The sequence below is a fragment of the Lissotriton helveticus genome, chromosome 2_1 (assembly GCF_964261635.1).
Source record: "Lissotriton helveticus chromosome 2_1, aLisHel1.1, whole genome shotgun sequence".
Taxonomy (NCBI): Eukaryota; Metazoa; Chordata; class Amphibia; order Caudata; family Salamandridae; genus Lissotriton; species Lissotriton helveticus.
The window spans coordinates 610,528,062-610,553,086 of NC_136059.1; the positions used below are offsets into that span (position 1 = coordinate 610,528,062).

General features: G+C 43.1%; 1 protein-coding gene across 2 annotated transcripts in view; it reads right to left on the reverse strand.

Annotated features, from left to right (window-relative positions):
- The window catches only part of ACOT12 (acyl-CoA thioesterase 12), a 480,317-nt gene that overhangs the window by 215,232 nt on the left and 240,060 nt on the right, over positions 1-25,025 (reverse strand). For both annotated transcript variants that reach the window (XM_078677332.1, XM_078677331.1), the window contains exon 6: positions 16,073-16,229. In XM_078677332.1, coding sequence (XP_078533458.1) covers positions 16,073-16,229 — 157 coding nt within the window. The remainder of the gene's footprint in view (positions 1-16,072; positions 16,230-25,025) is intronic.

Here is a 25,025-nt window from a genome sequence, read left to right on the forward strand (position 1 = left end):
TGGCCGTGTCCACGATGGTTGGTGGGCAATTTATGGCTGTGATAGCGTTAAGCCATGTTTGGATCTTGTGGTTGGTGTTAGGAGGGGAAATTAGAAGAAATTCAGTTTTCTTAGCATTGAGTTTGAGATGATTGGAGGCGAGCCATTGGACAGTGAGTTTCAGGGATTCGTTCAGGGAGAGAATCTCTTCGAGAGATGAGGTTTTGCTGTAGATCTGAGTGTCATTAGCATACATATGAAAGGAGATGTTTGCAGTGCGAAGCACTTCGGCAAGCAGTTCTAGGTAAAGGTTGAAGAGGGTGGGGGAACAGGGTTGAACCTTGAGGGACTCCAACCGTGACCGGGGAGGGTGCAGATAGGTGGCCGTTGATTAGGGATCACTGTGATCGGTTTAGAAGGAAGGACCTAAACCATTCTAGGAAAGTGCCATCCAATCCCATCCTGAGTTTGAGGCGTTAAAGTAGTTTTTCATGGTTGACAGCGTCAAAGGCCAAAGATAGATCTAGGAGGGCATCATCAACGATGTGGAGTATGGTGGTTTCAGTGCTGTGCCCAGGTATAAATCCGGATTGGAAGTCGTCGAGTAGGTGGAAGTTGTTGATGTGTTGACTTAGCTGCTGTTGCTCACACTTCTCCAGCACTTTGGCAAGGAGGGGGATGTTGGAGATGGGTCTGAAATTGTATGGGGAAGCTATATCCAGCGCCAGCTTTTTCAAAATGGGGAGGACTTGGCCGTCTTTTAGAGAGTCAGGCATCAATCCCTGCCGGAGACAGGCGTTAATTATTGCATTCCAGCTAGGAATAATGGATTGGGCGACGGCAGCTAGACGGTTTTAAGGAAGAGAGGATTTTAGAGACAGTCTTTGTCATAGACTTTGAAGTCGGTCCAGTGAGCTTGAGTTTTAGGTGGAGCCTGTGGGGGCGTCACAGCAGGAGAAGGCAGGTCAGAAAGGGGTTGAGAGTATGTGGCGGAGCTGAGTTCGTTCCTAGGGTTTTGATTTTGTCAGAGAAGAAAGAGGAGAATTCCTCAGAGGATATAGGAGACTTGGAGGTTTCTTTTGATGTTTTGGCCAGTTTATTAGATTGGTGTTTGATTAGTTCGAAGAGCTTGTGGGGTCTGTTCTTGGCCTTCTCTAGTTCAGTTCTGAAAAAAAAAATGTTTAATTGAGGATGCTCCTGTTATCGACATTTCTGGCCTGACGGAGAAGTTTTAGGTGTGTGGCGGAGGGGTGCTGCCTTCAGGTTCTTTCAGATTGCCGGAGGGATCTCCTCTCATTGTTCGGGGATCCTGTGAACGAGGGGCTTCTGAACTTTGATTTGGGCTCTTTTAAGTTTTAGTGAGGCTAGATCATCCAGGATGTTCGATATTGTCGCAGAGTAGTGATTGTTGAGGCCACTGACCATTGTGATATGCGAGGGGTGGAGGTCAGACTTGCAGCGAGTCTCAAGTTCCCTGAGGTCCAGGTTCTTGGTGTCTCTGATCCAGCATTTAGCTATTGCTGGTTTCTGTGCTCTTGTCTTGTGGGTCGATGCAAAAAAAGAGTAATTTTTTACAGAACTTGCACTCATTCACACAAAATTCTTCAGTTTTATCTACTTTCATGTGGTTCTATTAAGTCTAGAGAGATCTTGGTGCTGTTTTATTCCACACACACGTTTTCTTTTTTTTTTTTCTCACGTATTTATTTACATATTCTTTCAATCATATTCACCACATTAGAATAGATGTTATGAGCTATTACATACCGGTGTTCATCTCACTAAAATTGTGTAGGCATGTACTAGAAAAGGCTGATTGATTGAAGAATAGATGCAGCGGATATCGCACTCATGTTTTTGATTAGTGGGTATTCACCACGGACTCTACCGTGCTCATATGGACGGCATACTACTTGTGCACAATAAAGCTTTAGTGGAGGCGTGCAAAAAATTCTAAATAAATTATATAACTTGTTTACCGGCAGCACATGCCGATAATGATACCGTGAGTATATACAACTGACGATTTTGGCGTTCAGGTGATTCAGTCCGACATATTATGACCAGTGTTGTCATTTTACTTTAGCTTATTTCAGGAAGAATCGGGTCTAGAACCCAAAAAGCTTGAACTCTATGAAGTATCACCGCGCCATTAAAAACGCAAAGCATACAGGGATAGCTTTTAGCTGATCCCGGCACAGAAACATCCACAGACTTCACCGGCACAATAGAATTTTAACATTCGGGTAAATATCGTTTAGCGCTTTTATTCGTATGACTAGAACGGAATGGTTCTTTTTTGAAAGTTTCTTCATTGCGTATTTTATTTCACGTTTAGTTCAGAAGCTGGACAGATAACATTCGGGGTTTCACGTCGAACTCAGCCAGCGTGCACCGACAGGTTAGCGGTAAGCGGCATTTCATAGTTCTTTTGATCCCTCACGGGCTATAAGCATTGTGATCGAATGTTTTTTTATACACTTTCAGCGTACACACATATGAAAGAGTTCGGTATACAGATCAACACGGTGCCATTCCATCGCCCATAGTCATTTAGTTGACCGACACGTTTCAGAATTGACTCTTGAACCGCCGAGATCGGTAAGAACTGAACTATCACCATTTGCATTTTTAAAGGCATTAAACACGGAAGCTCATTTCACTTTGAGGCAATAGCACTAAGGGTTGTGAGCTTTGGGCTCTTGCTGGTAACTTTGGTTTCTAGGTACTCGAGACCTTTCACATGTCGACACACACTAGTCGCACTTTCCCAGTTCCTCTTCTTTTTTTCTCTCTTCTTTTCCACAAGTTTCAATGAGTGCAAATTCTAATATTCACTTTTGTTTTCAATTGCATGCTTTAGTATGATGAGTTTTTTGACCATGCATCAACATGATATGAGTTACAAATATAGCTAATTGTGTTGTAGGTTTCCTGTGGACGACATTTTTGAATATACTATCGAACTGAGAATACAATTGATACATCCCCTGAAGAAGGGTTCATGTGTTGGAACCCGAAATGCATTGGGATTTTTCTTTGGTTTTGATATTCATTTCATTTTTGTAAAAGTATTCTACAATTTTTTGACATTGTTTATTAATGTTTTCTCCAAAATGCATTCAGTAACAATTTAATGTAAAGAGTCATGTATTTGTTTAGTTACTATCGCAGGATATAATGTGTACTATGTTTCAAATGTTTACATAAAAAGACAAGTCTAATACGTAAGCCTGTTGAGCTTTGTTGGAGTGAATCACATTAATTTGGATAATATTTGATTTGAGACGATCATGTGTCGTCTGCTCAGCTGTGCACCGTTTTCAGGCTGTAGTGATCCAGAGTCTTCTTTCTAACTTGTCTTGTGGGTGCCCGGTAGGATGAAGATGATGGAGTGGTGGTCAGACCAGTCGCATGGGTCTATAGAGATAAGCTTGACTATTGATTCTTTAGAGATGATCCAGTCAGGATTGGCCCCTTTCAAGTGAGTGGGGAGTGAGCAGGCTTGGCTCAGGGCTTGATCGTCCAGGAGGTCTTTGATGGAATTGACATGCAAATCCTTGGGATCATTTCAGTGCAAGTTAAAATCACCAAGGAAAATATCTTTGGTGTTGGTGGCGATCTTGGCTGTGATGATTTCCATCAGGTGGTCGGTGAAAAAAATGTTTGTGGCTGGGGGGTGGTAAAAGATGTGCAGGTGATATATATATATATATATATATACATACATACATATGCACGCACCCACATCAGTCTTAATAGAGGGAGAGTTGCATACACAAGTCTGCCAATTTTAACCATTTATTAGCACCACAGAAAATTGTTGAAAGTGGCAGACTCAAATGTGTGATTCTCCCTCTATCATGGGAGGACGTGGAATTGTAGTATTTGAGCTTGATGGACCAATTCAGGCTATTGAGTCACGCCGCCTCCCTTAGGAGCTGCTGGCATTTGCCCAGTGAATTTTGAGATATATATATATTTCTGAAAATAACCACAGTTAAAAACTGTGTTATGGTTCTCGCTCAAACTCACCAAACCACTGAAATTTGCAAGTTGTGGTTTGTAACCCACACAACATGCACAATAACTCACTCCATCTACCATATTATTTTTTTAGCTCTTTTTTTGTTTCTGCCCAGTCACCAAATTGTTGGACTGAACAAGGTATGTATTGTGTGCATGAATGTCAAAAGTATTTTTATGATGTGCTAATTTTAAACCCTGCTACGCACAGCCTACCTCAAACAGACAGTGTCAGCCTTCGCACAGGCCCTGCAGTCAAGTCCTGCACCCCACCTGATGTTGACGGGCACCCCCAGCCATCCAGCCAACACCCACTACACAAGACTGTGCCTGTAGAGCTCACTGGTAAGACGAAAAGTGGTCTAATGTTGTTGAAGGTTAACTGGGATTTCTGAGTTCAGTATATAGGATAATCCTGCTGCAGGTAGTATCTGGGGTATAAAAATAAGTTGTACAATTATTATAGTTAAACGTGGAAGAATGAGGAGTATTAAGTAGGAGGGCATGATTCCCTTCGAGTCATAACCTCCAGATCAGGGAGCAAAAACTAGCTTCACTTCAGTAGATTTGGCTACCTAAAACTAGAAACTGGTGAAGCATATGTTTCAGAGAATTGACTTCCAAGCATTTCATGCACATTCATTTTTAATTGCTGATAAACCTGTGGGATGGATGTAGCCACAATTCAACCACGCAAAGAAGACTTAAAAGAAGTTGACGATGACCTGATCAAGGCATGCTTGGCCTGTTCTCTCACTACACCTGGAGCTGAGGTTACCCTGATCTAACAGGTCCACTAATGATTAACTGCTCAAATTGAACTTTTCGATACAGTCTGTGGGTGCAGCTCTATTTCAGAAGGATGATAAGGTGTGTATCCAGGGCTTTTTAGGATATCTGATCCAAATAATGGTGCCTTTTTACAAGGAGTTTTTCTCCCTTAGGATGAGAGTGTGTTTCTAGTTGGGGTCCCATCACGGAGATCTCTGTAAAGCAAGATCCTGATCAATAATTTTAATAAAAATTAAATTACACTCGACATTTATTGTGGGGTGACTCCCTCAGCCTGGCCTAAATATTTGTTGTGCCTCCCCCTTTATGCCTCATGGCTCTACACTTCCCAAGCACCCATTGCTCTATTTATCTGTTCTGCTGCGCTCCTCCATCTGGCTGGAAACTCAGACCATACATTTATCACTTGACCTTCGGCTTCGTATAGCTCTTTGTCTATTTTTCATCAGTTTCTGGTCACCCTCTCACCCATTGGGTCCGATTCCTTTCCACTCCCTTCGAGTGAACTGTGCCCAATTGTTTCCACCACTCCTTGAGTCATTTTTTTGTACTCACTTCCTTTTCCCAGTTGACCTATGTGTCCTACTCACCGGAACAGGCGTGCCATTTAATTAAGTTGTATTGTATATAGAGACTTTTTTTCTGTTCAGCTGCCTCTATTTTACTGTCTTGATAGAAAACGACTAGTAGAGGTCAGTAAAATACCAGAATTGCTTTCTGCTTGTTCAATTGCCTCTATCTAACTGTCTTGATAGAAATCGACCAGTAGAGGTCCTTAAAATACCTGAATTTCTTTCGGCAAAGGGACTTTCTTTTTTTCTTCTTTTTTTTCTGACAACTGCCTCTATTTAACTTTCTTGAGAGAAAACGACCAGCAAATATCAGTAAAATACTAGAATCACTTGAGCATTCCATACATTCCAGTCCACAGAAATGGTCTTCCACGAGCACCCGTAGACAATAATATTTTTTTCAAATCCTGTATTTTCAGTGATATGACCACCGAAGGCCCTGATTTTTTATATTAAAAACAGAGCTTTGGACTATACCATTTCCCGCTGAAAGGCAATGTTTTTCTCCATGTCTTCCCATACCTGACGTGTCACGCAGTTTGGTGCTTACTTTCCCTCCATGTTAAATAACAATAGATGTTTCAGTACCCAGGCGAATTTGCTGCATAGCTAAATACATAAAAGGTCCCAAAGGTGAGACCGATTGCATTGCAAATGCTTGTTTAAGATGCTGACAGTTACTTCACTATCAGTTTTATATTACAGTTAGGGACACAGTGGGCCTGCTATGCTAAAATTTGATTAGCAATAAGCTGTCCCAAAATGTGCACCGACTGAATCAAATCAGATTTTGCAAACCAACCTATGTACTAATAAGTCGAATTGCAACACAGGTTATCACAGGGAGTCACTAAAATAAATATATAGCTGTCAGAGCTATATGCGGGCACTCTGCCACAGTCCTCTAGGCCAAAAGACGTCTAGGGACCCCTATTAGAATATGTCGCCAGTATAGAACTTGAATAAATATACTCCATTAGAAGGGGGGAATTCAGCTCTGAGGGACAATATGGGACAGTGATATTTATAATTCTGCGTCCCTTGCTCGTCCAATATATATGTTATGAAGATGTAAACCTGTGTGCTATTATTGTGTAATGACTATCTGATGGGTGATATGACACGCACAGACTGACCTGTTCTCGAAGATTGTTTCTTTGTATGCTTAAGTACCTGTTGGACGTTTTCTGTATAGGTTATGACCAAGTACAATTCAATTAAATAATATTAAAAATGAGTTTTGAAAAAAAAAATAATAATAATAGTAATGATGATGCTGCAAAGGGCAGCAAACCACTTTCCTTGTGACTGCATTCCAAAATGGAAATTAAAAAAATTATAATAATAAACAGCTGGTGTTCCTTAAAGCAACTGAGGCTGCTTAAAAAACAACCAAAAATGATACAAAGTTTTCCATTTTGAAAAACTTCTGGGAGAGCACACAGGGGTCTTTTGGATCACTACCTACTCCCATGAGGCTGACACCCCAATTCACAAAGGGAAAAAGGTCCAAATGGAAATCGTTCACCTTTGCGAATCAGTTACCACCCAATTTAGGAGTCTATGTTTGTAACTAGGATCATATTGTTACGTCAGATTTGGAAGGAACGTCATCAGGATTCCTGAGGCCATCACAAGTGAGTGACGGCAACTGCGGCTCCATAGGTTGTCTTGTATGACCCTATCATTGTATGCTATAGATATTAAAAGGAATAGTAACAAGGAGCGGTTGCACGTGCCTCGTGTCAGAAGTCCTCAGGTTTCATTATATGGTGTGCATCTGCTCGGTCTGGGCGCCATTTGCAAACAAGCATTTGCAATGCAATAGGTCTCGCATTAGGAAAGTTTGAGCTATTGGTATTGTAAATGACAATTTTTTTATTTATGTGTTGGTTTTGAAAATAGCAAAATTAATAGCTTCGTCATTTACAATGCCAATAGTTATAACTTTTGCAAATGTTACACCTATAGCATTTGTAATGCAACATGTTTTGTATTTACGTGACTAGATGTATTGATATTACAAATAACAATGGCTTTTTTTATAATTAAATACTTAAATAAAAGTTATTGTAATTTTTAATGGCAATACCTTAAACTTCTGTAAATACATTTTGTGAAGATTATGTTCAGTGTATTTTATTGTGACGAAAATCCAAGAACAGAAGTGAAATATTAACATCTTTTTGTGACATCCATACTACTATTATAAAGAGAGAGCTGAAACCTTTGAGGCGGGTACACTCAAGAAGTACAGCACCAATCACAACACCCAATACAGCATTGGAAAGGGGAGTTGCAGCAGATGGACATAGGCATTACAGGTGGCCACCATATACATTAGCAACGTCAAAGAACCTTAGGGGTAAAGTAGTCCCTTGTGGGCGTGAGCGTTGGCGTGGGCATGTCAGGGGCGTGTTCAAGGGCCTGTCAAACTACACACATTTTGCTTTGTGGCCGTAACCGTTGTCAGAGGGGCGTGGGCGTGTCAAACTACACACTCAGAGGGCCGTGGGCGTGTCGGGGGCGTGGTCATAGCCGTGTCAAAGTACACCCATTATACTTTGTGAGAGGGGCGTACTACAACAGCGTTCTCAGAGGGGCGTGCCACAAATTTTATAACAAAAAAATGGCCGCGTCACGAGTTATAATCACTTCTCACACATCCGTATAGAAGACACAAGGTGCGCCGCATTCACGCACATTGCCATTCAGGTGGCGTTAATAACATATGTTGAGAAGCAACCTTTGTGGGCATAAGCATTACCGATCTCAACCGGGGATAAACGCAGACGTCTCAGAATGCACACGCCCACACTCAACAATGCTGAACAGCACGGACACCTCACGGCGTGCACGAACGCTAATCTCACTGTGATGAGATTAGCGTTTGTGCACGTTGTGAGGTGTGCGTGCCCTTCAGCGTTGTTGTTTGTGGGCGTGTGCATTCTAAGACGCCTGCTGCATTGGAAAGCGGTGGGGTAGCGTTCGGTAAAGTTTGCCGTCCTTCAGGTAAATCTTTTTAATACCCGGACAACGTCGGGACGGGCAGCTAGTTTGTAATAAAGCTTGAAACATTGAGAGAACATATTTGAACCAGTTGTTGTTGAATGGTTGTGCAGATGAGCCCCCCTCCCAAAAGAAAACAAATAAGGCAACAGTCCACCACAATTAATCAACAGTGGGAGAAGCTTAACAGCAGCAACCCAAACAATGGGAAAAGCTCAAGCCAAAATGAAGGACTGTCGGAAAAGCTAAACAGGAATGACGGAATAGAAGGGTGGCTAGAGCGACAGATGGGGGATGGGGCAAAGCTCCCAACTAACACATATGGGAGGACCTAAGAACCAATAGTTGCCTGGGATGAGGTCACAGGCCAAAAGTCGATAGCCAGGGAGGGCTCAACTAGAGTAATAGAGGCTGAAGACGGACTACAGAGAGAAGGGAAGTGGCACGAAAATAATTCAAGCTGGGATACATGCCCGGTAGTTTATTAGTAAGGCTGATGGTGGTCAAAGATGAAGTTAAAGCAGCCATCTCTTTGTAAACAGAAGCACCAACACGGAGGCAGCCTAGCTATCAATATACCGTTTCTTTTGTAAACCTTTATTTCAGTTTTGGTGGGGTTTCTGTGTTCACACAGTGGGTCTTTCCAAGTAACTCTAAGGAGTATGTTACTGTTCATCTATATAACGTTCAAGTGTCTTACCAGGTGGCGTTTCTGTATTTAAAACAAACCCAAGAGACGCAACATGTTTGGGATTCTTCGTGTGCCCTCTTGAAATAAGTGCAGCTTTGAGAAGAAAGTCTGAAATAGTTTCTGCTTTCACCAGTGTTTCTGTGAAACTAAAACAAACCATTTTCATGTCAAAGGAGGACTCGTTTTCCCGCCTATTCCAGTTTCTTTAAGTATTCGAGGGTTTTGCTTCCTGATGCAAAAAATAGACCTTTCCGTGTTCATAGGGGAAATGTAAACACTATCTAGGCAAAACGGTCACGTATTTCAGCGTTGGATGACAAAAATCACCAACTAAAATGTGACTAGTCAAATACTGCAGTGTGTCTGGTTCTGCCTTGCACCCGCCCTTTATAGTACTTTTGTTTGTTGTTAAAAATACAAGTTATGCAGCAGAGTGAATCGTATATCAAGAAAGGCCCCCGCTGCATAATTGCGTAATTCCAGTGCCCCACCCCCTCTAAACCCTTCGGCATCTTCGTAGAAACAGAGCAAACAAGCATTGGCAGCCGCGAAATTAAATTAAATCAAGGCCTTAAAATTGCATAGTGTCTATAACGCCTGACTGAGAGCCAGAAATCCGAAAATACCAGCTTTTTCCCGTGTCCAAGCTGTGTGATCCTGGGCAAATCGCTATGTTTCTATGTGCCTCTATTTTCTTAAATGCAAAGTTAGGCAGCACTTGGAAACTGACTAGCCCACAATACTTAGCACTATATATATTTTGTGTTTAAAAATAAATAAATAAAAGCCGGACATCCGCATTCAGCTGCATCCTCGTGCCGGATAATATCTACCTGGAGGCCCAGAGTTGACAGGGCATCTGTAGCACATTGAAGGCCGGTTCCAGTTCCCTGGCTGGCTCCGTCCGAGCCTGCACGCATGTTGTGTTCATTTTAGCGGCAGCCATCTGAAACCAGTGATCGGGAGAGTGCCGCCACGCTGCCCGCGGCGACCCGGAAGCTCTTGGAAGCTCTTGGCCGGCCAATCCGCTCGCGGCCGACCGGAAGTCCCGCCTCCCCAGGTCCGCGAGCTGCCGGCGCATGGAGCGCCCTGCCGTCCGGTGTAGCCCGGGTCCCCAGGAGGGGGCCGGGGAGAAGGAGGAGTGTGGCGCCTGTTGCGGGGCTCCTCTGACCTGAGGGAGCCCCGATTTAGATGGAGACGCGCCGTGAGGAGCCCCGCCGGAAGAGCGCAGTTGGTGAGTGGGGCCCAGGGCTGATGTAAAGTGCGTGCGTGCCTGTTTGTATGCGTGGGGGGGGAGTGTGTGCGTGTGTGCGCGAGGGAACGTGTGTGCACATGCGTGACTGTGTGTGATTGAGAGAGAATGCGAGGTAGCGGATAGTGTGCCTGTATGTGTGCCTGTATGGGTGCTGTATGCCTGCGTGTGCATGCGCGCGCCTGTGTGTGTGTGTGCGTGCGTGCATGCAGAGAGGTGGGGGCTGCCTGTGTGTGAGCAAGGGCTTTGCGCATGCGCAGCGGCTTTGCGCATGCGCAGATACCAGACGCTCGCTCCCGAGGTCAAATCCGACCCTGAAAACGCTCGTAACACTTTGGTGTCCACTCTCCTGAAAACGGATCACATTAGTTGTCGAGCTGACAGCATTCATGCTTCGCATGAATGCTAACGTCAGCTCGACCTAAAAACGTTGAACTTGCTTCAAAGCCAGCTTCTACGCTGCCGCCCCCCAAACCCCTCTCCCACCTCCCCTCCCCCGCTCCACACATTGATGTTTGTTCCAGATCATTGCAGACATTGGGATGGAAATAAAGGTACGGGACGGAATAATATTGCACCGGGTGCCAAGGGTAGGCGGTGCCAAAACCCCGGCTCTTTGGTTTCCACAACGTTGATCCTCGAGGAAACAAAAGACAGACACAAGTGTTGTGTTCCCACCATCTTGGATGACGTAGCCTTAGTGTCGGCCCACGTGCCACAATTGCTGTTTCCTTACAAGATCCCAGAGCACCTGCTTAATTCGAGCTGTGTCCCTTTCCATGATCATGTTAGCGGTGGCACGCAAAGGTAACCCTGCTCTCGACACTGCATTAAAGGTCAGTTTGGTCCCATGAATTATCCCTACTCCCATCACAGTGTCCTACTCCCATCAGAGTGTTTACGTGACATTCAACACCTTCTTGTTTGAATTCCATTTCAATGATTTACAAATGCAAGTTCGAAAAAGGCTTTCTCGAAAGTTACGTTTTAGTTGGTGCAGTTTTCAGATGTTATGCAAGCTGTGCATTAAAGCTACAAAAAAGTCAAATTGCAATTACATAACTGTACAAAAAAGTTTAAAGTATTTTGTCTTGATGGATAATGTGTAACAAAGGCATCAAGTTTTGGCCTCCCTTGCTTTAGAAAATATTTTTAAAAATGTGACCTCCCACAGCGCCAATACAATATGCTTCCTGGGGATTATTTTTACTATTCTCAAACAGTAGAGTACAACATTGCCCTCATAAAAATTGACAGAAACCACTTATATTACTACTAAGTGTAAGATGCTATTGTCACACAAAGTTTAAGCCAGCAGAATTTTCATTTGCTTTTGCTCACTATAAAGTAATGCAGAGGGTCAATGTGCCTGCTGAAAAGAACAGGTACCCTGAAGATCACAGAACTGTATTTTGTTTGAATAGCTCAGTGGGTCACTGCATGTGACAGAGAGATTCTTCTGTTAATAGCTGCTCATAAGTTGCAATTCTAGTATAGCACAGAGACCTATGATCTGTAGAACAAGAGTTCAGATGCATGCAGACTGCGTGATATAGGTTAGAATATTATTTTTTCCCTAGTCTTTAATTATACTAATGTAGCTAAAAATGGTTTTTTTGGGTAGGAATGTATTCTTACTACTTAAGCCAACCCCAACCACAGTGGTACATTTTAAATCGTAAATGTGTGCTTTTCCAGACCAAACTCTTAAAATATAGTGCCTACTGGTTCGGACGTCATGAAAGTCCTACACACTATAATCCCTATTGTCTTTTGTTACATTTTATATAACGCCGATTCAAGTGTTTCTATAAAATGTGTGTGTTTGATGTAAAGTGCTCTGATACTATACATTAGTATGAGTAGAAATATAAATCAAATGACATGCATGAGAGAGAGGCGCTATGGAGAGATGGGGGCCCTGTTGGAGTGTGGCAGTGAAGAAATCCGTGTAGAGTGAGGTTATTGAGGGGTGGGGGTGCTAATCACGCCTGCCGCACAGGGCGCCACCAGCGCTAAAGCCGGCCCTGCCTGCATTAGAGCCACAGACCGTGGAATTCGCCGGTTTCTATTTTGTGTTGGATTGCTCCCAGAATGAGCTCAAATTGTGAAATTGGGTCAAAAAATATTGCACACCAAACTGTTCCCAAACCTACACTTACTTGACCTTTTTTCACAGCTAGCACATTATCTATGTCAGCATCAAGGCGAATCTACTCTGTAGCTTCTACTGAATTTAAAAGTACAGAGAATGTTAACTTTTACTGAAAAGTACATTGTAGAAAACCTCTCAACTTATTTAAATGCAAAAGGCATGTCCTGAGCTTCCTGTGCTCCATTCAAATGCTAATAGGGTTAAAAGAGTGCGCGTGGAATCCTAGCAACAGCCAACTTGCTGTGAGCACTAGGCCCTGTAGAATGGGTCAGGAATAGAAAGACTGCTGTGCTCTCCAGGCTTCCTATTCTCAACGGTGACTGAATGAGAAAGAGTTTTCTGTATTGTTCTTCCCAGCAATTTGTTTTTTTCAGGTATTACATTTTCAGTTAGAACAACAGTTTGAAAAGAGATCAGAATAATTCTGTTTAATTTCAGATCCAATAGTGGTGCTCGATATGGGAAGCAGCTAAAGTAGTTATTGGTGGTGGAGCCGGGGACTCGTCGGGGACCCTGGAGTACTTTCATCTTAGGTATAGGATGTCAGTTTTGGTAAAAAGCGCCAGTCAAAAACAAAACATCTGCCTTGCTTGAGTTGCACGAGGAAAAGCATTGGGTCTCAGAAGACATAAAGACACTCGCACGATGGCAGAGCTCGGCTTAACTTGTGGCTCCCGGCAAGGCGAAGCGTAGCCTGTTATACACAACACTTTACTATAACAAAGACAATAACACTGCCCACATTCTGGTCCACAAACTGTGCATTACTCATATTGGAAACAATACCACGACTTTCGTGGACCTCGCAGGTCAAGCAAATGAATTTGTGATTTCTTCCTTCAGCCTCTATGAGCACACTTTGATGATACCTAGCAATATACATATCTCCATAGTTGGCTCCCTTATTCTTTAAAGGAAGTTAGAAGTGGAGCTAGAGGCACTGACCAGTGTAGAGGAGGTCAAGCCACCCATCCAATGACATGCACATAGCAAAGCTCCAGGCTCTGGGCATGTCCTGTCCTCCTTTACCAAACATTTCATCTCCTGAGGATAACATGGGATTTATTTCTTGAATGAGCCATCTTACCTCAAAACGGAAGCATTTGAGTCTTACTTTTTTAAATAACCCTGAGCCTTCTCTGTACTTTTTATATAAATAGATTATTTTATTGCGCTATGATGCAAAGATCAATTTCAGGATCATGGCATCACCCGCACACACACAGACCACAACGGTTTCTTCTAAACCAGATGAGCATTTACCAACATGACTGAAGTCGCTAGCGTGCAGGACAGTCCAAGACAACTGGTATCCCTTCCTCTGTTGTTATTGCATGCCGAGAAGGCATTCAACAGGGTTGAGTAGCACGTCTTGGGGCAAACTTTCCACAGATTCACACTTGGTCCACTCTACCCCAAATGCACATTAGTCAAATCTCCGTTGGTGTTTGCATCTATGAGGGAGCCATTCATCCTCGAGATGTGGCATCATCCACTCTATGAAGGACTTTAGACAGAAAGGCAACAATCCAAACTCTAATGATGTGCGGACAACATTGTATGCCTATTGAGCAGCAGAATCCTGCAGATGCCTAAGCATCAACGCATTAGCAGTGACCATCACAGCTTTTAAAGTTAAATTCATCTTCAACTCACCGCAGCATAAAATCAGATACAGGAGGGTCACATCACATCCTATTACTCAACTCTAGACAAGCAGAATGCACGGTCTCTACTTTACTCTTTATTATGTAAACACTTATGTAGAAACTGAATGTCTGTTCGCTCGGATGAAAAGCATGGATTAAAATGAATGCTTTCCATACTTCTTGAATATTATTTAAACGACAGACAGACAGATAGACAGATAGATAGATAGATAGATAGATAGATAGATAGATAGATAGATAGATAGATAGATAGATAGATAGATAGATAGATAGATAAGCTGCCACAAATGATTAAAGAAATTCAAATGCATATGAATAACTTTCATTGGCAAAAATGACCTAAGCGTACTGAGCATGCTGTAAGGTGATCCAGAGAGTAGAATCAACATTAAACAACCACTGGCAAAGACAAAATGTGCAGCTTATTTTGTCTGTATGTATTCTTCGTTGTAATGACTATATGTTGATGTGATTTAAATGAACAACAGAAAACACATAAACAGGCATCCAAGTGGAGAAATAACTGAATGTGTGCACACACATGGACAGAGTCAGACAGCACACGTATAAGCATGTGCAGGGAGAGGCGGATGGTTTTTGGACCCATGGATGGAGAGATGGATGCTTGGTTCTATGCAAGGAAGAATATATGTTTAAATGGCTGTACTTCATACTATTGTGGGTGGGTAAGATGGATGAGTGAAGCCGCACAGCTGCATGCAAGTGTGCGTGGATGTACAAACGCTTGGTTGTGGGGGGTGGATGGATGAATGTCTTGGTGTGGGAGGATGGATATGTTCCTTGTTCCATTGTCTCAGCTTTTGCTCTCTGTGCGTGTTTCACCACTGGAGCGATTAGGTAGGAGATCTAAGACTGCCACTCACTGACTCTGAAGAGTAAGTACAGCTGGGATCAGTAGTATCCAGAAAAGAGTGATTGTCACAAGCAGTAATTAGCCTCGGTATGGCTCCCTATAGCCTCCTTAGGGAGCCAGGATGCTTCATGAAGAGGTGCAGAAGCTGGAAAGTGCTTCTGCTGCTGAGGTGCCTGAATAAACTACTCTTTCGGCGATAACCAATGAAAACAGAAAAAAACATCTGCACGATGTGTGGACGGATACCATAATGTGATGGACTCCCCATTGAACCACAATACCTGAAGGCAGTCACTGACACAAGCCAATGAAGGTGGATGACCCAAAGCACCTCTTTAAATATTGTATCTGTGTGTTGTGTTAGCTCCAGCAGCCAATTTAAGCTATCTACAGCCAGACCTAGAAAGGCGCGCCCGTCAGTCTGAACCAGTATATGTGTGAATCTGCAAAGCATAGATCATGATTGATAGAGTATTACTTAGACTGGGAAATCAGGAAGGTTGATCAATAATGAGGAAAGATTTATGAAGCATGCACTCTTTTAACTGCATTTTTAAAGTCAATGCAGTTGTTTAACAATTCCAGAAATGTGCAACCTTGGCATTGATACATTATAGGCTGCAGAATTCTGAACTTAGCGAAGATACTACAGAAGATATTTCAGGCGCCATGGTATTGTTTGTTAGTGCAGTTCAGCCTGAAGGTACGATGGGTCTGGTAACCATGAGTTGGCCTAATAGTGGCAGGAACTCTACTGACGCTTTTGGTAAAGGTCTGTATCAATCAATGCCGTCATGTATAGATCCAAGCCCCAGGTCTTAGGGTATCAGGATGACAGAATAGCAGCTTCCCTGGTGCCAACTAGGATAATCTTACGGATATTCTTTGTTACGCAGTATTGGACTTCAAATTTAAGGACCACATCACATGCATACGAAAACCCTTTTCTTCTCAAATATATCTCCATCCATGCAAGATTACGTTCATCTGATTTTAATTCAAGTGCATGATTATTTTTGCATGTATTCAGAAATTAAGAAGCTTCGATAAACCTTGCAGAAATGGTAGCTGCTGTCTCCATCCATGCCATGATCTGGCCACCAAATGTGTTTCCTTGATGGTTCCCATGTGGTGGGAGGACTAGTTCAATGCTCTGCACATGGGTGCGGTCTGTTGAAATGACTGCCTCTTCGTTACAGCCAGTAGCATCTGAAACAGAGAAGATATAGATTGCTTCTTCAAAATGCAGCTATTATGGCACAGTAAATTAATGGTGGCCATTCATACCAGAGTCTAGCGTAAGCTATCATACATAGTTTGCCTGAAATAGATCTGCCATTGACTCCCAGCCTTTTGCTTAGTTTGTTGTGTCATGGTATTTGCAAAAGTTTATTGCTGGGGAAGCTGCTGGTCCTCTTAAAATAAAATAAAGGACTGAAAGATACACATATTTTTAGCCTTTAAAAGCACAGATTGCTGCAGTAGTTTTTGCACTGTAGGAACTACTTTGTGTGTCGATCTGCTCCTTCTGAGAGTGCAGAATGCAGTTGTGAGGTAAATCAATGGCTGAAGTGGGCTGACCCACTGCCCCCTGCTGTGTGTTTTGGAGGGCAGAAAAAATGCGAATGGCACAATGCCAGACCTATGGATGAAGGGGGCTGGCTGAAAGCTCCAATAAATTAATATATTCTACAAATAATTTTTGTTATCTCTAAAGTCGTGGTTAAAGCCAGACCATACCAACACCATAAGGAATTTTAGGGTAAAGATTAACGGACTAGTTCCGCCTCTCCAGACGGTGAATCATTAAAGATGTAAAAGGCCCTAAGTTACTGCCCAAACCAGAGGAATCAAAACATTTCTCAGCATTAAACATCTTGGAGCCGGGATGGCCTTAACCGAGGCAAATGATCCGCTTAATTGCAGAGTTTCTATTAATAAGGGCATGAGCGCGTATGCCGTGTGTGACAAGATGGAATCAATATATTTTGTGAATATGTAGCACTTAAATATCACAATATCATTAGCAAAAATATCATTTGACACAAATATTGTGTCCTAAATATTGTTTACAAAAAGGAACAAGGGTAGTCTTTAACATTATCGAAATGGCAACCATTAATTAGGTTGTTATTTAATCTCCCATGCATCCATACTTCAAGATTCATTACATTACAATCCATTAGGAACACCCTGCTCTTTCCCTTCCATGTTCTTTAAAAATTTGCAGGTTGGGTCTTGTCTTATGGGCTAAAACGAACACTGGTGGCACACAAGAATATGCATGGTGTACAGAGTTGTTCCAGAAGTCTAAATACTAATGTTCACCTGTTCGCTGCCGGTCCAAGGATGCTTGTTTCCGGGCTAGGGAGGACCTGCTTGGCAGTTCGGGCTGGACTGTTCCCATGAGGCACAGGGTCAAGACTGATTTGGATACGGCCAGGTCTAACATAGGGGGGCATGGTGAGCAAAAGAATTATGGATTTAGCCCAAATCTCTTGACGGGCGGGTGAATGCTTTGATTTGTTCTGCATTCCTTCCATCAATTGTGTGTTATTTGCTTTCTCGCCCTAAGTGCACCGGGTATGCCCAGACGGGGGTCCTTGGCTCACTGTGCCACTGGATTCAAACTATCCTGGCTGATGAGGGGTGAAACCCCAAAACAGGTCCTAGGATGCTTCTTTGCGGTCCAGGGAGGAACTGGCTTGGCAGTTTGGGCTGGACTGTTCCCATGGGGCACAGGGTCAAGACTAATTTGCATATAGCCAGGTCTAAACTGGGGTGGCATTGTGAGCAAAATAATGATGGATTTAACCCAGAACACTTCACTGGGGGTGAATATTTAATTTGTTCTGCATTCCATCCATCAATTGTTTGTCTTTAGCTTCATCTTCCTAAGTGCGCCGGGTATGCCCAGATGTGGGTCCCGGGCTCACTGTGCCACTGGATTCAAGCTATCATGGCTGATGAAGGGTGAAACCCCGAAACCAGTCCTAGGATGCTTGTTTCCAGACCAGAGAGGACCTGGCTTGGCAGTTCGGGCTGGACTGTTCCCATGAGGCACAGGGTCAAGACTGATTTGCATTTGGCCAGGTCTAAACTGGGGTGAGCAAAAGAATGCTGGATTTAACCCAGATCTCCAGACTGAGGTGAATGTTTTGATTTGTTCTGTATTCCATCCATCAATTGTTTGTCTTTTACTTTCTCGCCCTTAGTGCGCCGGGTATGCCCAGAGGTGGGTCCTGGGCTCACTGTGCCACTGGATTCAAGCTATCCTGGCTGATAGGGGTGAAACCCCGTAACCGGTCCTAGGATACTTGTTTCCAGTCCAGGGAGGACCTGGCTTGGTAGTTCGGGCTGGACTGTTCCTATAAGGCACAGGGTCAAGACTGGTTTGCATATGGCCAGGTCTAAACTGGAGTGGCATGCTGAGCATAAGAATGATGGATTCAGCCTGGGGGGTGAATGTTTTGATTTGTTCTGCATTCCGTCCATCAATTGTGTGTCTCTAACTATCTGCAGGCGCACAGGTGTCAGAGGTGTGAGGGTGATACATAACAACCATATCCTCTTCTGGGAGCGAATGAATAATCACCAAAAATTATTTCCGGAGATATTATCCCAGTTAAAGTACCCACTGCCATACTTTGGAAGGATATTGCAAGTAACCAAGGATGTCCCTGGTCATACAGAGGAATGAGGTTGAAGGCCTTGTTCCTTTGGAGGATTATGAAACTCAGAAGCGACTTGCAATATCCTTATCATCTACAGTAACAGATACTTAATTCCTTACAATACATGGTCACACCATCACCTTCCTCGCAAAGCTCTTAAATCTTTGATTGTGCTTCTTCATATCAAGGATATATGGAAACACGAAGAATAAAAATAGAATCTCTAGTGTAAAATTAAACACATAAAAAAGCTGTTAGATATTTGTTGCCAAAAGATATTACAATCCGTTCAATACAGGTGGTTTTTTTCTCAATTAGGGTGCAGTAGCTCAAAATGTGTAGAAACATGCTACCTTTTTTATAGCAACCTAAAGAGTGTAAAAAATAACCATGTTGACATTAAAATATCTTTCTGCTTGTCACTGCAAAACTAGAAAAACAGAACAGAAGAAAGGAAAGCCCTGTTTTATTTCCTTCTTCAATCAGCTGCTTTAATTATGCCCCATGACCTCTCCTGCCTTTCCCTGGCTGCTGGCTCTGGCAATCGGCATTGTGTCTACGGACTCAACTGTAATAATTTATTATAGATGAGTGGCTACCTAATTTCTTATAAAAGGCGACTAGAGATGTCACAAACCAGCTTTTGTAAAGGAATGAGAGACTTTTTTTTATACAGGGATTGCAGAATCCCATGTTTTATAATAGTAATTAAAAAAATGAACACATTTTTACAATGCTCTCCAGTGACTCCAGTGTTACTAAGCCTGCCTGCATAACACAGATGTGTATGGTGGGTGCTCCTTACCAGAAGCTCAATGTATACTCTTTAGAACAGGTGTTTACAACCAGTTGATCTATCATTGACACCATCCAAGTAGCTCACAGCTTTAATGTCATTTAAAAAAAGGGCAGAGTTACATTTTTTCTTTCAAAGTGAAGAGAAGGCTGTGTTTATTTACCATTATATTCTTCAGGCTGCAGATAGCATGGCCTGATAATGACCAGTGCTTGAGTTAGATTTATGGCCCAAGGCACACAGGTGAAAAACTGAAGCACTCTTAAATAAGTCCTTGCAGCTCAATATTGGAGTGTGTGAACAAAATGATGTTTATAAATGCTATTAAATGGTAGAAAATGAAAATGAAAATGTACCTTAATGATTAAGTTAACTCTTCATTTTAATTTTCTCCCATTGCACAGTGTCACATTTACAAACTGCAAGCTCCCAGTAGCCAGTAGACGCTATGCCATATTTATAATGGAAAAATAGAGTCCTCTTTTTTAAATGGGAGAAATTTAAAGTGAAGACAAATATTTTCTGTGCCCTCTATTAGTAAATAATATGAGGTGCTCATATGTCATTTGCATATAAATTGTTTCAAAGTACGCCATCTTGGTATCCTATATGTAAGGCAGTCCCTGTGGTAAGAGGAAGTTTCAGAAGTTGTTGGGAGAAATCATACCTTCAGTAACGGAAACATTGAAATCAATATAATGACATTTTGTCACAGAATTGTGTTACAATTCTATTAATGTCCCCTTCTTTCCTACTGCATTTGACCGCATTGGTCTTTGCGAACAAAGTGGTACAAAAGATAGATACAAACATAGCCAAAATAAAGGAATTGAAAATATAATAGGTACATTAAAAAAATTAAAGTTAGCATGTGGGAATCAACTTTAATCCGAGGTAATCTGGAAGAAGAGAATAAATGTTGTGAGGCAGGGCCGTGAAATGTGTGGGCCCTGAGAGCATGGATCTGGGAGCACTAGTAGCTTATTTCACATGTCAAAGAATGTGCTCACAGCCCCAGCCTATCTTCACCGTTGATTGTATGGCATTGTCTGTCATTCATTGTGAGCCCTTACACAGGCAAACTATTTTACATAAAGATACACAAGGTATGAAATGGACTAGAGCATCAGAGCAATTGTTAGAACTGCACCTGTCAAGTAATAAGTTCATGACGTGTTGCGTAGATTGTTAGATATAAGTGAGTACTCATTTTCTCAAAGTCTTCTGCTTGCGAATAGTGTCATGAGCTCTAGTCATTTACTAGTTGTGATTCTTAGATCTCCCTTCTATTCACAGTGTACAAAAAAGATGGCACCTTAAGGGTTGGGCTCTGCTGCTAGTCAGCTAATAAGTAGGCCACCAGCTGATCCTCTTGTACTGGCTCAATACTTTTGAGAGTCTCCTTACTTTTCACGTCTTCCTACCGGACAGGTTGCCAGAATTTGGTACAGAGTCTCAGCTTCTGGGTTACTGCATTAGCATAACTCTGAAGACCCCGAGCCCATGCATTGTTTCTCGTGTTCGTTTTAATAATGTTGGGTCTGGCCAACATGAATGGCCTTCTCTGCTCATATCTCTACAGATTTACTAGTTATGGTTGTTGGCTGCTACCAGTGTCAAAAATCCCTATCCATGGGATGCTGTTCAGGGTTTTCATTTTTGTTGCCCAAAACATACTCTGTGACTAGGATGGTATGAGTATTTTTGCATTGACCATACTCTTTCCACTGGTATATTCAGCAGGCCTGCTTCTGTTGCAAAGACATTTTTCAGTTGGCGAAAGTTTCTTCCTCACTCCGGTGATCAAAGAGCTGAGACAATCAAAGACCCATTAATTATTTAAAGTAGGTCGACCAAACGTTGATTAGCTGACACATTTCCTTTTGCAGCATATCTAAGAGTTGGTTTTCTTGGCCTGGATTCAGTATCAGGGTTCGCACAGTCCGCTTCTAAAATTGCACTGGGGATGCATTGTGTGCTTCGAGACATTTTCTCCATTCATTTCTCTGACTTTGTCTGAGGATTCTAGTTTCACCTGCACGCACCCATAGCTCAGCTCTATATCGAAGTTTTGAATCCATTTTTGATTTTGAGATTACTAATAGGTACATAAATAATCCTGCATCAAACGATTGTGAGAATCTAGCAAGATTGCTTATGCTAATTCTGCCTTTTTTGCAGCCTCCAAGTAGTGGACTTATTCAGTTGCTCTCAAAAACAATAGTCTCTAAAAATTTATAGAAAGTGACTTTCTCCAAGTGATACTTTCAAATGCAAACGTTTGTTTGTTTTGATTTCTTGGACTCATACCGTCATGCTATCACATTATATTGTGTGTGTTTCATTTTGATTTAATTATTTTTACAGTGTTCCTCTGCTTTTGTGAGCAATTTCTGTAACGATTCCTTGGTTTTTTGACCAGACAGATTTACCAGAGTATGGCAAGATTGCTGTTTTGGTCTGGTCAATTTTTTTAAGGGTTTTCAATGTAAAATATTTGTCATTCACAAATAAATTGAACAGAAGTGGAGCCATGAGGCATCCCTGCTTCAATCCACACCTGGTTGGGATTTCCTTGGATAGAGCAACCATACGATCCATAATGCACTTGCATTCTGTGGATAGTGTAGTCTGCAAACTACCACTGCTGCCACGTGTGACTTCACTGATGTATTCTTCAGTGTAGACCATGCCTCCTCCCTTTTTATCAGGTTGAAAGCAGGGGAATACACTAGGGAGACTGATAGGTTTGATTTCTTCTGGATGGTATTCTTAATTATGATATGCTGGAGTCTGTATGCCCACAGTTGACAAGTCTCCTTGGAACCGAGTTATTATCTGCTCTTCTTCTACCCAGATTAGTAAATTGAACAAGATTACTTATATAGTGGGAGGGAATGTGGCTGACGTGAACCCACACACGTCGCCTGAAGCGCTTCTTGTTTCGCTGTGCCCCGCCCCTGGAAGCTGCACAATGCCGATGCTCCTCGTCGCTTCCCCGATTCCTCGCTTTGTGTGAAACGCGGAGGTAGATGTCTGAAAACACCCCGAGGCCCCCCCCCCCGAGGCAGAAGCTTGTAACCCCTGCTCCTGCTCCGATGTTCCATGAAGCCTGAGCATGAGAACCTGAGCAATCCCGTAGAACGCCGGACCGGACTGCCAAGACCGCCAAACTGCAGGACTATTGAGAACGCTGAGAACGAGACCGGTAGGGCTGAGGTGAGCGATTTAAAAAAATAAAAAAAATTGCCATCACATTTCTGAGCGGCAGGGGCTGAGGGCTCAATGGTGTATTCGACCTGTGACAGCTGAAGAGTTTTGAAGCTGGAGTCTGTGTCTGCCAATGGCCCTGTGAATCCAAAGCTTGGTTACTGCATGGAAATTACCGGACGGACTGTATTGTGGCATTTGGCACAGACGGCATCGCGCAGAGGGTGTTCTCGGCGGAAATACGCCGATTTAAGAGACTCGCGACCCTGAATTAGACCCCGTAGTGGCTCTTTACTGGGGGTCAGCTATAGTACTAGCGGGACTGCTAGCTCCAGCATGCATTGCGGCCCAGCGACGAAGGCCTAGACTTTGAGCTCCTGGGCTCTTGTCTGACTGAGTGGTCTAGTCTGAGTTGCCAATTAAGTTTCCACTGCTTTCAGCTGCTCTCTTTTTTACCTGGTATAGTTGCTCATTTCCATCCAGTGGGACAAACCGAGTAGGGCCACGCAACCTGCACACAGCCTCCATACCTTGCTCCCTTCCCTCTTGCCCTGTTGCCCACCCCTCGCTGCCTTTTTCACCCCTACGGGCGGACATTACTCAGGTTTACGGACATGGCGGCGAGAGCTAGGGGCAAACAGGCTAAACCAGATTCAGGGAGAGATTCAGTGAGAGAGCTCTTAAAATCACCAACAGTGGCTATACCCACACTTGTGTCTAAAGGAGGGGGAAAAAAAAAGCAGAAGAAAGGCACAACAAAAAAATGCCCTAAAGTTTAAAGCGATGGAAGCGGCGGAAAAGTATAGACAAAATAAACATAACATCTCAATTAAGTCTGCTGAGGAGGAGGAGGAGGACTTGGGAGAAGATGATGAGGACGTGGAGACATTATTAGAACTATTGGCAGAATTGAGCCTATTGGCTGTTGGTGATAAATGCGAGGGGAATGGGGATGACAAGGTGGACAAAATGGATAACACTGCTAAGAGTTTGACTAGGAGGATCGAGAGCCAATCGAGTCCTAAGCAGTATCCCCTTTTTTCACCAATGCGGGAAGAGTCCAATCAAAGGGAGGCGAGGGGTGCAATGGAGCGAGAAGTTTCCAGAGAGAGAGGGGGTGTGATAAAACCAACAATGCCAGTGGCAGAGGCAGGGTTGGAGGAAACGACAGAGGCAGTGGCAGTGCCTAATGCCAGTTCGCTCCCCCCCACTATCTCATTACAATCATTACAGTTTCGGGCTCCTTCAGCCCCCTCCACTCCCTTGACTCAGGCTGCACCCCAGCCTCACCTCTGCTCCCTACCACAGTCTCATCCTCATCACAGTCCTGTCAAGATTGCAAAGGCGGCTCACTCTGTAGAAAAAGTACCGCTCGTGAATACCGTCTCCTCACCAACTATGCCACCTCCTACCGACCTGGCAGGTGTAGGTCCAGCATTAAGTCTACACGAGGCTCAAGAAGATGGTGTATGCACACTCCCTAACGTATTAAAAGTGAACTCGGTAGAGGAGATGCTTATAACTATATTCCGCGAAATAAGGGATCTCAAAATCTCCCAAGCTCACGAGATATCACAACTGCACAGCAGGCTTACAAAAATGGAGGAGAACTTCGGAAACCTTCCCACAAGGGTCTCAGAGGCTGAAGTTCGGGTCTCGACCCTAGAAGATACTTTAGTCACGATTCAGAAAGACCTCCATGCAGCTAACAAAGAGAAATCTCAAATGGCGGAAAAGCTGCAGTACTTAGAAAATTATAACAGACGGTCCAATTTACACCTAGTGGGCATTTCCGAAGGCCTGGAAGACACGGATGTGGTGAAATGGTCAGAGTCCCTGTTAAAAAAGCTATACGGGAGTTGCAAGGTGACTTAACAATTACAAGAGCACACAGAGTCCCGGCACACAAACCCAATAATCTTAAATACCCTCGTACAATATTACTTAATTTTTCGGATTATAGGGTGAAAGAGAAAATCCTTAACACGGCCTTCTCAAAAAGAACATTTAATGCTGATGAAGCAAAAAACTTTCAGATCTTCTCAGACATGTCAGCGGCATCCGCCCATAGACGTAGGGACTTTGTCAAGATGATCGACTCTTTTAAGGCTAAGGGTGCTCAAGCCATGATCATCCAGCAGTCCAAACTGAAGGTGTTAGCCAAAGAGAGATTCTTTATTTTTATAGATTTACAAGAAGCCCAGTCATTTTTGGAGGGTCTCTCCGCATAGCCAGGAGTTAAATAATCAAAGGTCTTCTCGGGGTGGGGGGGGGGATAATTGAAGCTCCTACGAATACATGTTTTGAAAAATGCATTTTTTTTTG